General features: G+C 42.6%; 2 protein-coding genes across 2 annotated transcripts in view; both read left to right on the top strand.

Annotated features, from left to right (window-relative positions):
- LOC144694282 (scavenger receptor cysteine-rich type 1 protein M130-like) overlaps nt 1-10,252 on the top strand; it is a 102,547-nt gene extending 92,295 nt beyond the window's left edge. The window contains exons 13-18 of the mRNA XM_078564619.1: nt 1,492-1,806; nt 2,156-2,470; nt 3,504-3,578; nt 4,392-4,697; nt 8,662-8,793; nt 10,182-10,252. Of these exons, the coding sequence (XP_078420745.1) occupies nt 1,492-1,806; nt 2,156-2,470; nt 3,504-3,578; nt 4,392-4,697; nt 8,662-8,793; nt 10,182-10,252 (1,214 nt within the window). The remainder of the gene's footprint in view (nt 1-1,491; nt 1,807-2,155; nt 2,471-3,503; nt 3,579-4,391; nt 4,698-8,661; nt 8,794-10,181) is intronic.
- LOC144694114 (scavenger receptor cysteine-rich type 1 protein M130-like) overlaps nt 1-11,595 on the top strand; it is a 248,092-nt gene extending 236,497 nt beyond the window's left edge. Inside the window, exons 8-10 of the mRNA XM_078564472.1 lie at nt 10,357-10,443; nt 10,521-10,604; nt 11,215-11,595. Coding sequence (XP_078420598.1) covers nt 10,357-10,443; nt 10,521-10,604; nt 11,215-11,270 — 227 coding nt within the window. The 3' untranslated portion in view covers nt 11,271-11,595. The remainder of the gene's footprint in view (nt 1-10,356; nt 10,444-10,520; nt 10,605-11,214) is intronic.
- Nucleotides 11,596-12,092: the final 497 nt, after the last annotated feature.

Genomic DNA, 12,092 nt, shown 5'->3' with positions numbered 1-12,092 from the left:
CATTAAAGTGAACGCCCAAACCTTATTCTGTCCCCCGTTATATTCTTCGCGTATTCATTTCGAAATATTCTGATGAAAGACTTCTATTTATGCCTAAGTAACAAGTTGATGAGAACGTAAGAACCTTAGAAATAGGAGCAGGACAAGAGCATTCGACCCCGAAGGTCAGCTCTGCCAATCAATAAGGTCATGATTGATCTGATAGGAGTCTTAATGCCACTTTGCTGTCTGTCCATCGTAACTATTGATTCTCTTGCCTATATCGGGAGCAGGCTATTGAGGTGGATGCCCAGCCATGATAATAATGAATAGCGGAGCAGGATCGAAGGGCTGAATGGCCTGCTCCTTCTCCTTGTTTCTATGGTTCTATGTTTCGAAAAACCTGTCGAATTTTGCCTTGAGGACATTGAACGACTCAACCTCAGCTGCATTCTGGCGAAGAGAACCCAAAGTGTTGACGACACTCTGAGGGAAGAGATTTCTTCTCATTCCGGTCTTAAATGGATGGCCTTCATTTTGAAACGGTGCCCCATATTTCTACATTCCCTTGGGAGAGGGAACATCCACTCAGCATCTAAAATATCAAGCCGCCTCAGCATCTAATATGTTTGAGCAAGATCAGTTCTCACTTTTCTAAATTTAAACCTGTATAGGTCAAAGCCGCTCAACCTATCCTAATTACACAACCCCTTCATCGCAAGAATCAGCTTAGTAAACATTCTCTGAACCGCTCCCACCCCAAACATGTCCGTCCTTAAGTAATTTGCGAAGAATTTGATTTGACTGGGCCACAGGTGTTTCTCTGTTATACCAGCTGAACAATGGAAGAATCCGAAATGGTTTGGCCGAGTCACTGACGGCAAGGTGAACTTACAGCTTGGCATGTTTAGACATAATCAGTTCACAGTGAAAGGGAGGCGTTTCACTGTGAATGTGGCCGACTGGTTCAGTAAAGTCATTTAGGGCAGGAAACCTCCGATTCTGGCCGCTACGTCCGTCCGACACCAACTTGGCTGTTTTAGCCGCCTTCTGCGTTAATCAAACAAGCCAACAATTGTATCACTACCTTTAGGCGGGTGGACAAGAACAATCAACATTTACAGTAACTACCGCGCTGCCGAGACTGGGTTGTAAATCTTGCAGACTTCCGATGAAGCAGATCTGATGGAATTCAGCTCTCTGATTTAGTCTTTATTTTTAATTGATTTTTAAAAAATTTTATACACCATTACTATTTGTTACACTATAACATTTGTACTGGAGGGAGAAACAACTGGCTATTTGTTGCAGGTAGTTTTTACTATCAACAAGAGCCAGGCATCGATAACGAAAAAAAAAAGGCATAGTACTTTAGCAGAAACGTAATAAACTGATCGTTGTAAAATTAACCTTTAGAAGCATAATATAAGTTGGGAATGAATCGATTGCTAATTGTTCAGGAACTATATCCTGGGCCAGATACTGTTTAATATAACTTCTCCTGTCCCGCAGATCATATTCAGGTAAGACTGGCAGATGGTGGAAGCCGCTGTGCCGGAAGGGTGGAACTTTACTACAATGGAACCTGGGGGACTGTGTGTGATGACTCCTGGGATTTAGCTGAAGCCCATGTTGTATGTAACCAGCTGAAGTGTGGTCATGCTCTAAATGCAACGTTTTCTGGCTGGTTTGGCCCAGGAGCGGGGCCGATCTGGCTTCATAATCTGACGTGTGCAGCGAATGATTCTGTCCTGTGGGAATGTCCGGCGGGCCCGTGGGGTGAGAGCGACTGCAATCATAAAGAGGATGCTGGAGTTATCTGCTCGGGTGAGATGTGCTTTAAAGTGCTCGCACTTTTTGAAACCTGTTAAAGAGAGCTTTATTGACAAATTTAGCAGGGCTAATCATTGAATGACACCCTTTGTCTCCGACTGCTTTCGATAACCAATGGGAAAGTTCGTTGGTCTACACCACAGTGTGGACTGATTATGCAATAGAAAGTCGAGTATCTTCTCAATCACTTCCTCTGGAACAATTGGCCTTCTGGGTTTTCCGTGATAAGCAATTTCATTCAGTTTACGTCGCTTTAAAACAAAAAGCCTGATCTTTTATTTCTACGTTCACTGCGTTGGGATTGAACTGAAGAGTACGTTAAACTTCAATCTTTGTTTTGCAGAGCACAGGGCTGTGAGGCTGCAGGGTGGACCGAGTCCCTGCCAGGGCAGAGTTGAGGTTTTCTATAATGCGATCTGGGGATCTGTTTGTGCCGATTCATTTGGAATGGAGGATGCAGAAGTCGTTTGTAAGCAGCTCAGCTGTGGATCAGTCCGGTCTGTCGATCGTGATCTCACATTTGGAAGGGGCTTTGGACAGATCTGGCTTGATGATGTGAACTGTCGTTTGCACGATTCATTGTTATGGCAATGTCCATCTTCACCATGGGGTGAACATAACTGTAACCACCGGGAGGATGTAGGAGTCATTTGTTCTGGTAATAGCAACAGTGGAACTCACTTCTATTCGTATGTTTCCTTGACGTTTCAATGATTCTACCATCCGTAAACTTTAGTCATCCAATTCTCTGCTGTCCATATCGAAACTCACACGTTACCCTATGACTGTGCGCTCGGTGACCTACTTTGAGTCCTGGTCAAACAACATCTTGAGTTTGATGAAGAGTCATACGGACTCGAAACGTTATCATTGTCTTCCTCGGCACAGATGCTGTCAGACCTGCTGAGTTTTTCCAGCAATTTTTGTTTTTGTTTCAGAATTTTTTTCATTGATTGCTTTCATTTCCGATAGTGGAGTAGTGGTAATGTCCCTGTGCTAGTAATCCCGAACCCTAGTTAATGCTCTGGTGGCACGGGTTCAAATCCCATCGCAGAAGCTATTAACTGAATTCAACATTCAATTAATAGACCGGGAATGTAAAGCTAGCCTCAGTAAAGTTACAATAGAACTGTCATGGATTGTTGTAAGGACCCAACTGCTTCACTAACCTAACTGGTTCTGTCAGAGAGGGCAATTTTCCTTTTCTACCTGGTCTGGCCGACATGTGACTCCAGATCTACAGCAATGTGGTTGGCTATTATCTGACATGGCCTAGCAAGCCACTTTATTCAACGGCAATAAGGGATAGTCAACAAATGGAATTTCCAGCGACTCCCACATTCCGAGATAGAATAAAGCAAGAAATAAAAAACTCCTCCAACTGCACCATTTATGGACACGGGCGCACCTTGAATTCGGGATTCTTGTGCATTCCCAATCATAATTGGTTTAGTTGACTAGGCCCCCAAGGCCTGTAATTCCCTCTTCCCATTTCCCCCCGCCTGTGCTTCGCTTTTCTCCTTTAAAATGCTCCCTAAAACCTGACGAGAATTGTGGTCATCTGACCCAATATCCCCTAATGTGACTCGAAATCATCCTTGTTTTATCATGCACCCCAGAAGCTCCTTTTTAAGTTAAGGCGCTGTCTAAAAGATGTCCCTGTTGAATAATGGATGTGTTTATTCTTTCAGAAGTAAATCCAATGAATATACGTAATGAAGACGATAGAAATAAAAGCAATATGAGACCAGTTTCTGAAGATGTCGGTAAATATTGATAATGATATGAATAAAGATCGTTATGTTTTCCATTTCATGTTTTTAAAATAATTCTTAAAAAGTTATTCACAATCTGCCAGTCACCTCACTTCAAATATGCCTCTGCTCCCAAACAAGTTAAGTATATTAACGAGTGCACGTGACAGAGCTGAGGACAACGGGAGATTGAATTGTCTTCCAGCCAGCTGGTTTCACGACTGCCGTGATGATATTTGGAGAGTAGCGACCGTCTGATATAATACAACATTTCACAAGTCGCGATTGCTAATTAGTGACAAAGATTGAAGGCGTGGTACCCTGGACAAAATGTGTGGCAAGGGGCGCTTAAGAATCAGACGCACCCAGCACAGTGTCAGTTGTGAAAAAGACTGCATTCACTCTGTATTGAACGCTGGATTTCGGCCAATTGCACCTGTCGAGAACCATTAGAAGTTTGAATTCTGAATTCTTGCACAACATGTAATGCGTAATAACATTTCTGCGATGCATATCAGGATTTCAATTGCCTGTCAGCAGAATGAATTTTAATAAATTTGGCTCAATTCCAATGTTCTGAAGCCACTCATTAAATGTTATTAATCACGAGAGTGAACAGTTCCCTTCCGATATACGCGTTGGACAATTAGTTTATCTTTATGTATCGCAGCAGAGCATTTCAGGCCAGTGAGAATCGCAGGATCTTTAACATGAGTGTCGTCCAACAATAGGGCAGTGTGTTGGCATTCAGAGCCGGCCTATAAAGCAATTGTATCCAACTGCAAGTTAACGTGCCAACTTTTCACACGCAATCTTTCGTTGTAGAGTTGCGGCTGGCTGCAGGATTCAATAACTGTTCGGGAAGAATAGAAATCTTCTTCAGTGGTACGTGGGGAACGGTTTGCGATGATTCCTGGGATAGGCACGATGCCACTGTCATCTGTAGACATCTAAACTGTGGTGACCCAGTGTGGATTCCGAGAGGGGCGTTATTCGACCCAGCAAACGGCACCATTTGGATGGATGACGTTAAATGCAAGGGGAGTGAACGCTTCCTGTGGGACTGCCAATTTTCAGTAATGGGCGTTCATGACTGTGAACATAAAGAAGACGTCAATGTGATATGTTCTGGTACGCGATTTCAAATTGAGCTTTGAGCTTATAACAATCATTCTCACCTTCAAATCCCTCCAAGTCCTCGCCCCACTCTATCTCTGTCCTAATGGTGCCCTACAACATCTGAGAATTCTCCCGTTCTGTCCTTCTGCGCATCACCGAATGTAACAGTTGCAATGGTGCAACCGTGCTTTCATCTGCCCATACGCCAAGATCGGAATTTCGATAGCCTACTCTTTGCCCACGCTTTTGGCCACTAACCTTAACATCTTTATAGGTGATTCTATGTCAAATACTCTCGGCGAATGCACGGGCAAATAGTACTGGGGTATTTACATTACGTTAAGAGCGCTATATAAATACAATTTGTCATGATTATAATGCTCAGGTGGACAAAATCTTCCACGACAACGCTAAGGTGCCTGTTAGAATTGGTAGGCGAACCTAAAAATATCTTACTATTTGAACCTCCATGTTTCATGTCGGATGCCTTATAACGTGAAGCTCGTTTATAGTTCTGTTGTGACGACTCCAATGTACTGGACAACACTTTTTTTTAGATATTGAATGGCTTCACCTTTTGAAAGACCATCTGAATCTCCGAGGGAGTAACCTGCTTAATATAATCCAAATCATACTCTACAGGTAGAAAGTGTAGAGTTGTAAAACTTCACCCTCAACTTGCCCCCAACCTGTGCTCCGATCAGAAGAAGATAAGTAGACTATGGAGCGCCACAAGTCTGTTCCACGCCTCAACACTTTTTTCCAATGTGCCCAATTGATTTAAGTGATTCCTGAAATTGGAATTCGAAATCTATTCTTTCAACCACAGCTCATTCCTTCTCATCATTTGGTAAACATTCTGATATATTAATCATAAATCTAAAATGTATCAATTCACACATTTCCCACAATGCTCAGTGACGCTGAATTTGGACTCCGTCAGCGTTACTCAAATCCTCACCTCATTGCAGCCGTGGGGTCTAATACTGGAGAAAAGTGTTGAGATCAAGAGGTGAGGGGAAAGAGCCTGCACTTGACATCAAGGCAGCATTTGGCTAAGTGTGCCATCAAAGACCCCTATCAAAACTGGAATCAGTTGGTATCAGGGGGAAAGCTCTCTACTAGTTGGAGCCATATCTAGCACAAGGGAAGATGGTTGCATTGTTGGAGGTCAATCATCTCACTCCTGGGACATTGCTTCTGGAGTTCCTCAGGATCGTGTCCTGCGCCCAAACACCTTCAGCTGCTTCATCAGTGATCTTGCCTCCATCATAAAATCAGAAGAAGGGATGTTTGTTGATGACTGCACAATGTCTAGTGTCATTTCCGAAGGATGCAACCCGTGTCCATATGCAGCAAGACCTGGACAAAATTCAGACTTGGGCTGATAATTAACGGTTAACATTCATGCCACAGAAGCTATGACAGGATCTAACATGAGGAAATCTATCTAACCTCCCCCCATTATCATTCAACGGCATTGCCATCTCTGAATCACCATCAACATCCTGGGGTATGCCATTGAGCATACAATGAACTGGACCAACCATATAAATACTGTGGATACAAGAACAGGTCAGAAACTGGGAATTCAATGGCGAGTAGCGTACCTCCTGACTCGATAAATTCCGTCCAGCATCCATCAGGCACAAATCACGAGTTTGAGGCAATACTCTTCACTGGCTTCGATGGGTGCAGTTCCAACAACACTCAAGAAGCACGACACCATCCAGGCCAAAACAGCACACTTGATTGGCATCCAATCCCGATCTTAACCATACGCTCCCTGCACCACCAGTGCACAGTGGCAGCAGTGTGTTCTATCCATAGGAAGCATTGCATCATCTCTAAAAGACTTCTACTGCACCTTCCAAACCCCTGAGCTCTAACACCTAGAAGGAAAAGTAAGCAGATGCATGGGAGCACTGCCTCCTGCAAGTTGCCCACCAAGCTACGCACCTTCATGAACTGGAAATATATTGCCATTCCTAGACCGTCGAAGGGTCAACATCCTGAAACCACGTTCCTAACAGCATTCCAGGTGTTTTTTTTAATGGATTCATTCATGGGATGTGGGCGTCGTTGGCTAGGCCAGCATTTATCTCCCATCCCTAATTATCTTTGAGAAGGTGGTGGTGACCTAACTTATTGAACTTATGCCGTCCATGTTGTGTAGGCATACACACAGTGTTGCTAAAGAGGCAGCAGGAGGACTTTGACCCAGCGACAGTGAAGGAATGATGATATAGTTTCAAGTCAGGACGGTGTGTGGCTTGGAGGCGAGCTTCCACGTGCTGGTGCTCCCATGTGTCTGTTGCCCTTATTCTTCTAGATGGTTGCGGTCATGGGTTTGGAAGTTGCTGTCTAAGGATCCTTGGTGAGCACCTATACCATTTAACTGGAGCGGTTCAAGAAGTCATCTCACCATCACCTTCTCTCAAGAACACAAGAAATATGAGGAGCAGTGGATCACACGATGCATCGAGCATGCTCTACCATTCAATACGATCAAAGCAGCTTTAGCTCAATTTGCCCGCCAGCTCACCATACCCTTAATTCACTGGGAGCTCATAAATTTCTCTGTCTCAGCCTTAAATGTGTTCGACTCTGTTTGCTAGAGAATTCAAAAGATTTGCAACTCTTCGAGCGAAGTAATTTCTCCATACCACTATCCTAAATGACGGCTCCTGAATTTTGCAGCTATGCTGCAGTGCTTTAGATTCCCCAACCAATGAAAATATTCTCTCAGCGCCCACCCTAGCAATCCCCTTCAGAATTGTGTAGGTTCTAATGAGATCACCTCTCATTCTTCTAAATTCCACTGAACATAAACACATTTTACCCAGCCTCTCATCATAGTTCAATCTCCTCATCCCAGGGTCAACTTCAGTGAGCTTCGCTGTACTGCCTCCAATGCAAACACATCATTTCTTAAATTTGGCGCCCAAAATTGCATACAACAGTGCAGATGCGGTTTCACACAGACTCTGTCCAAATGTAGCAAGACTTCTTTATCCTTGTACTCCAATCCCCATTCAATAACGAGCAACACCCCATTTGTCTTCCCAATTGCTTGCTGTACTTGCAAGCTTTCTTCCTGCGTTCCATGTATGAACACACACAAGTCTCACTGAATCTTAATACTTATAAGTATCACACCTTAAAAAACATCCTGCCTTATAAAGCATACAACCAAAGTGAATAATTTCACACTTCCCTTCATTATACTCTATCTGTCATTTGTTGTCAACTCACTTAAGCTGCCCATAGGTCTTTGTAGCGTCTCTGTGCCCGCCTGACTGTTAACCTTTCCACATCTATTGGTATCATCCGCAAACTTACGTATCTTACTCTGTGTCTCCTTATCTGTTTCATTCATGTAGATTGTAAATATCCGAGGCACAAAGTAATTAGGGATGGGCAATAAATGTTGGCCTAACCAGCGATGCTCACGTCCCTTGAATGAATAAACATATTGAGCATCATTTGCCATAGTTCTCCTTATTCAGTTAATCTGTCAATGTCCATTTGCAACTTTCTGCCCAATATCTGAATTATGTACTTTGCCAAATACCATGGCTCTTCCATTAAGCTTGGATATACGTGTCTTTCTTCATATGACTGGCACTGGTATTTTACATTTACTTTCCACCTGTGCAAGCCTCAATGTCTGCTCAAAACTGAAACATTTTTATAGTCATTGCAATTAATGGATGATGCCACTTTCAGACCTAGGAGTGTACAAAGGTAGAGAGTTTGAGATTCAGATTGCATTTGTTAACTAAATGTAAAATATCTTGTTACTTAAATTAACAATAATTGTAAAAACGAAAACAGAGCGCCTGTGGGGTAATATGTTTCTTCCTTATTTTAATCCATTAACATTAGCATTCGAGCAGGTGGCTGTATCCACGGGTGAATGAAATGCGCGGGGACAGGTTTTCCCTGTGTTAATATGAAATTCTTTTACCTTCAGGCCATCCACAGTACACAGTACCTTTCAAACAGCAGAGACTCTCCGTTTTCATCATCCCTTGCATGTTAGTGGCCCTATTTGTTGCCGTGTCCATTGCGTTGGCCGTAGAGTTGCAGAGAAGCTTCCAGAAAGGTGGGTTAATGAGGCATTTTGAAATCAGGTCCTTAAATGGCGAGTCCTGTTCCTGCACATGTTAAAGTTCATCGGTTCTTACAGGTCATCTAGGATTTTGGTGGCTGAATTGCAGGAAGGAAATGATCGCACTGGTTAGGTCAGGAGGTGGTAAAAGTGGATGTTTTACGGATTGGAGAATTTTACTTATGAGGAGGGGTTGGGGAGGATGGCGTTGCTTTCTTTCGAACAATGGAAACTTCAAGGCGATTAAGTTGACGCATATGTGATAATGAGGGGCCGAGGTAGAGTCGATAGGGGAGAACAACACTCGCTTGGCTAGAAGTCAATAGCCAGGGGGCTCAGTAGAATAAGTTGGTAAACAGATTAGAGGAAATCTAAGGAGAACACTTTTCATGCAGAGAGTGGTGCGGAGCGGAGGGACGTGGTGGTAGAAAGAAGTGGTACAGGCATTCTAAAATCCCTTAGATATGTACGTGAATTGTCGTAACCTATAAGTTGTGGACAAAGAGTTGTAAATGGGATGAGGCTGTGTAGCTGGTTTTCGTTCGAACCATACGAGGCACCAAACTGCCTCCTTATTTTCGTAAAAGTTTTATGCTTCCCATGAATTTATAACTTTCTCAAGTGTGTTTACTGATTTTGGGATGGGATGAGAATCCAGCAAAAGTCCAATATCATTAGAGAACCAGAACTGAGTGTACATAATATTGCAAGGTCGAATTTGTGGGTCAATCAATCAGATCAATCGAACTCCCACTTCCGACAATCACCGATACTGGCATCCGGAGCCGGCCCTGATTCATTGCAACATGAAACGGCTGATGTACCGCTGCTTAACTCTTGGGAGCTATAATCTGCCAATCATTTGGAAAGAAAAGTGAAGAACCTCAATGTTATGTACCAGACTCAAACAGTTGCCTTGAAATTTCCAAAAGATTTCTAAGTGGGCGGAAACTGGACGTACGTGAAAGAGACGTCAGTTCACGAGCTCCATCAAGGCGGAGCCCTCTTGACTTCCTCGAAGTATGACCATATAGTTCCCTGACAAAAATACACCTGGCTGTCGAAACGATTATTTATCTACAAAAAGAATTGGCAAAGGCGGACGTGCCAGAACCCTGCTGCGAAAGAAAGGTTTCAGGCATGTCGAGGGCAGAACCGTGGCCGTAAGGAGGCCCAACGGTCATTCTTAGTGCACATTCAGCCATTGGCTCCTCCAGAGTACCACAGCGAGGAGAGTCCTGATAGGGTTCTTCAGCACTATCAGCTATTTGATCCATAGAACAAACAGCAAGATCATGCCAGGAGTTGATCCTTCATTGGCAATGCGCTCCGGTGGTGCCATTCATCCTATTCGCCAACATTGGGCTTACAATGCTCTTTAGGGTGGAGCACACTGCAGAAACGGGGACACGGAGGAATTAAGAAGGCTTATGAGACGTCCAATAACCGATAGTTGCTACGAAGCACTAAGGGGACATGGAAATGGGAAAGGGAAAATATACATTAAAAAACTCATGACGCTTCTTCATTCATAATCTGCCGTTGTTTGTGTTACAGGCAACAGAAACAGACAATATTCTCCCACTGGATTTCCTGACCCTGTTTATGAAGAGATTGACTTTCGGGAGCTTGGCACAGGCCCAGGTACATATTCTTATTAATTGTACCATTCAACTTAAATAGTATTCATATTTTAAGATTATAACATATTTTATGTATAGATTTCCAATCTAACAGTTCACTGGACAAGCTGGAATATTATAAAGATAGCGATTTACATCAACATGAAGATATAAATCTGCAAGGTAAGCCTGTCTGAAATCCTGTCACATGCCGTCTCTTCCCCACCGCGTGACGCAGAGGGAGACAAAATAAACTAACAGATTCTTAGACAGGTTAAGCTACTTTACCAACACACAGCAATGTAACAACAAACTGGTATGAGTGCGGACTAATTTCATTACAACGAACGCCACACAAAACCCATATGTTAATTCTCACTTGCACATTCCGACGGAAGCACACCAACTGCATCATTCGAAGGTTGTTGCCCTCTTTACCTGTGATATTAAGCAGGTACCAGAACAGCAGTCCTCACGCCTTGCATTTTCCCCGAATTACTCCCATGTTTTGTTTTTAAATGGCATTATTTATTAATTAATTAACTCTGAAGATTTTCGTAAGCCTTTGTTGGATCAACAATAAGTAAGAATTAAATATCTAAATTGAAGCAATTTCAATCATGTGTGGAGTGAGTTATAGCTGAATGGATATTAAGAATCAAAGCGTGAATTGATAGTAAATCAATTCATAATGCGACAGATACAAATACAGATTTACTGAAACTGCTGTCATGATTTTCGTGGCAACCCTGACTATTATCAGCTACATATAATGGTCTGCTTTCCGTTTCAGGTTCATTAATTTCTAGTGATGCTGAATTCGGAAGCGAATATGACGATGTCCAGTAGTTTGAGATGAAATAGTGAGGACTACCGGTACTTGAGATGCTCAGCCGAAGTTTGTTTCACATTCACCTGCATTTATTAATTACGCTTTTAAAAGTATTTGAACCACATTGCGATAGTGAAAATCGATAATTGAAAGCAGCCGATTGAGCAATTGTCATGATGGAAAAATTCCAGCTGACACCTTTTAAAATAAAAGAGTAAATAATTTGCTGTGCAGTGAATGGTAAATTAGAAAGCCCTTGAGAGTCAATCACTTGATTGACAGTTTTCACTCTATTTCAGCAAGATCTTGTCTGTAACAATGTCCACGCCTTGGCTATTTGCTTTGAAAACCTTCAGTCATAGATGCCTGAAAGGTTTCTTACCCTAGCTATTGCGCGTTGCGAGCTCAAAGAATTCAGTTTCTAAGATCATATTTGTGGCCCATGGGTACTAATTTGCATGTTAGAGCTGATCCTGATATTGATGCATCGACATTGGGACGACCTTTTCTGTTAGTGCCATAATAAATGCAGAGATTTTTTACCATGGATTGATGGATGGGGTGTGAATCTTAGTATTGAGCATGCCATGTCCATTTCAGATGTACACTGTAGAGTCATGTTGACTTGCACAAGGGCAGTCGTTGGCTAGTCAATCAGTTAATAAACAAGGATTTTGTTAAAGGAGGGAGTCTTATTAATAATTGAGCCCCTAAATCAAAACATTTCTAACAGTTCTAAGAGCTTTATTCAATTTCAGACAGACCCATGAAAATAAGCATTGGGTTTGGAAGCATCATTCTGCACACAAAACTTTACAATTGCAGTTAGTGCAAATGCA

Source organism: Cetorhinus maximus, chromosome 19 (genome assembly GCF_964194155.1).
Source record: "Cetorhinus maximus chromosome 19, sCetMax3.hap1.1, whole genome shotgun sequence".
NCBI lineage: Eukaryota > Metazoa > Chordata > Chondrichthyes > Lamniformes > Cetorhinidae > Cetorhinus > Cetorhinus maximus.
Note: the sequence above shows the minus strand (reverse complement) of the source record. Positions and strands in the feature narration are given on the sequence as shown.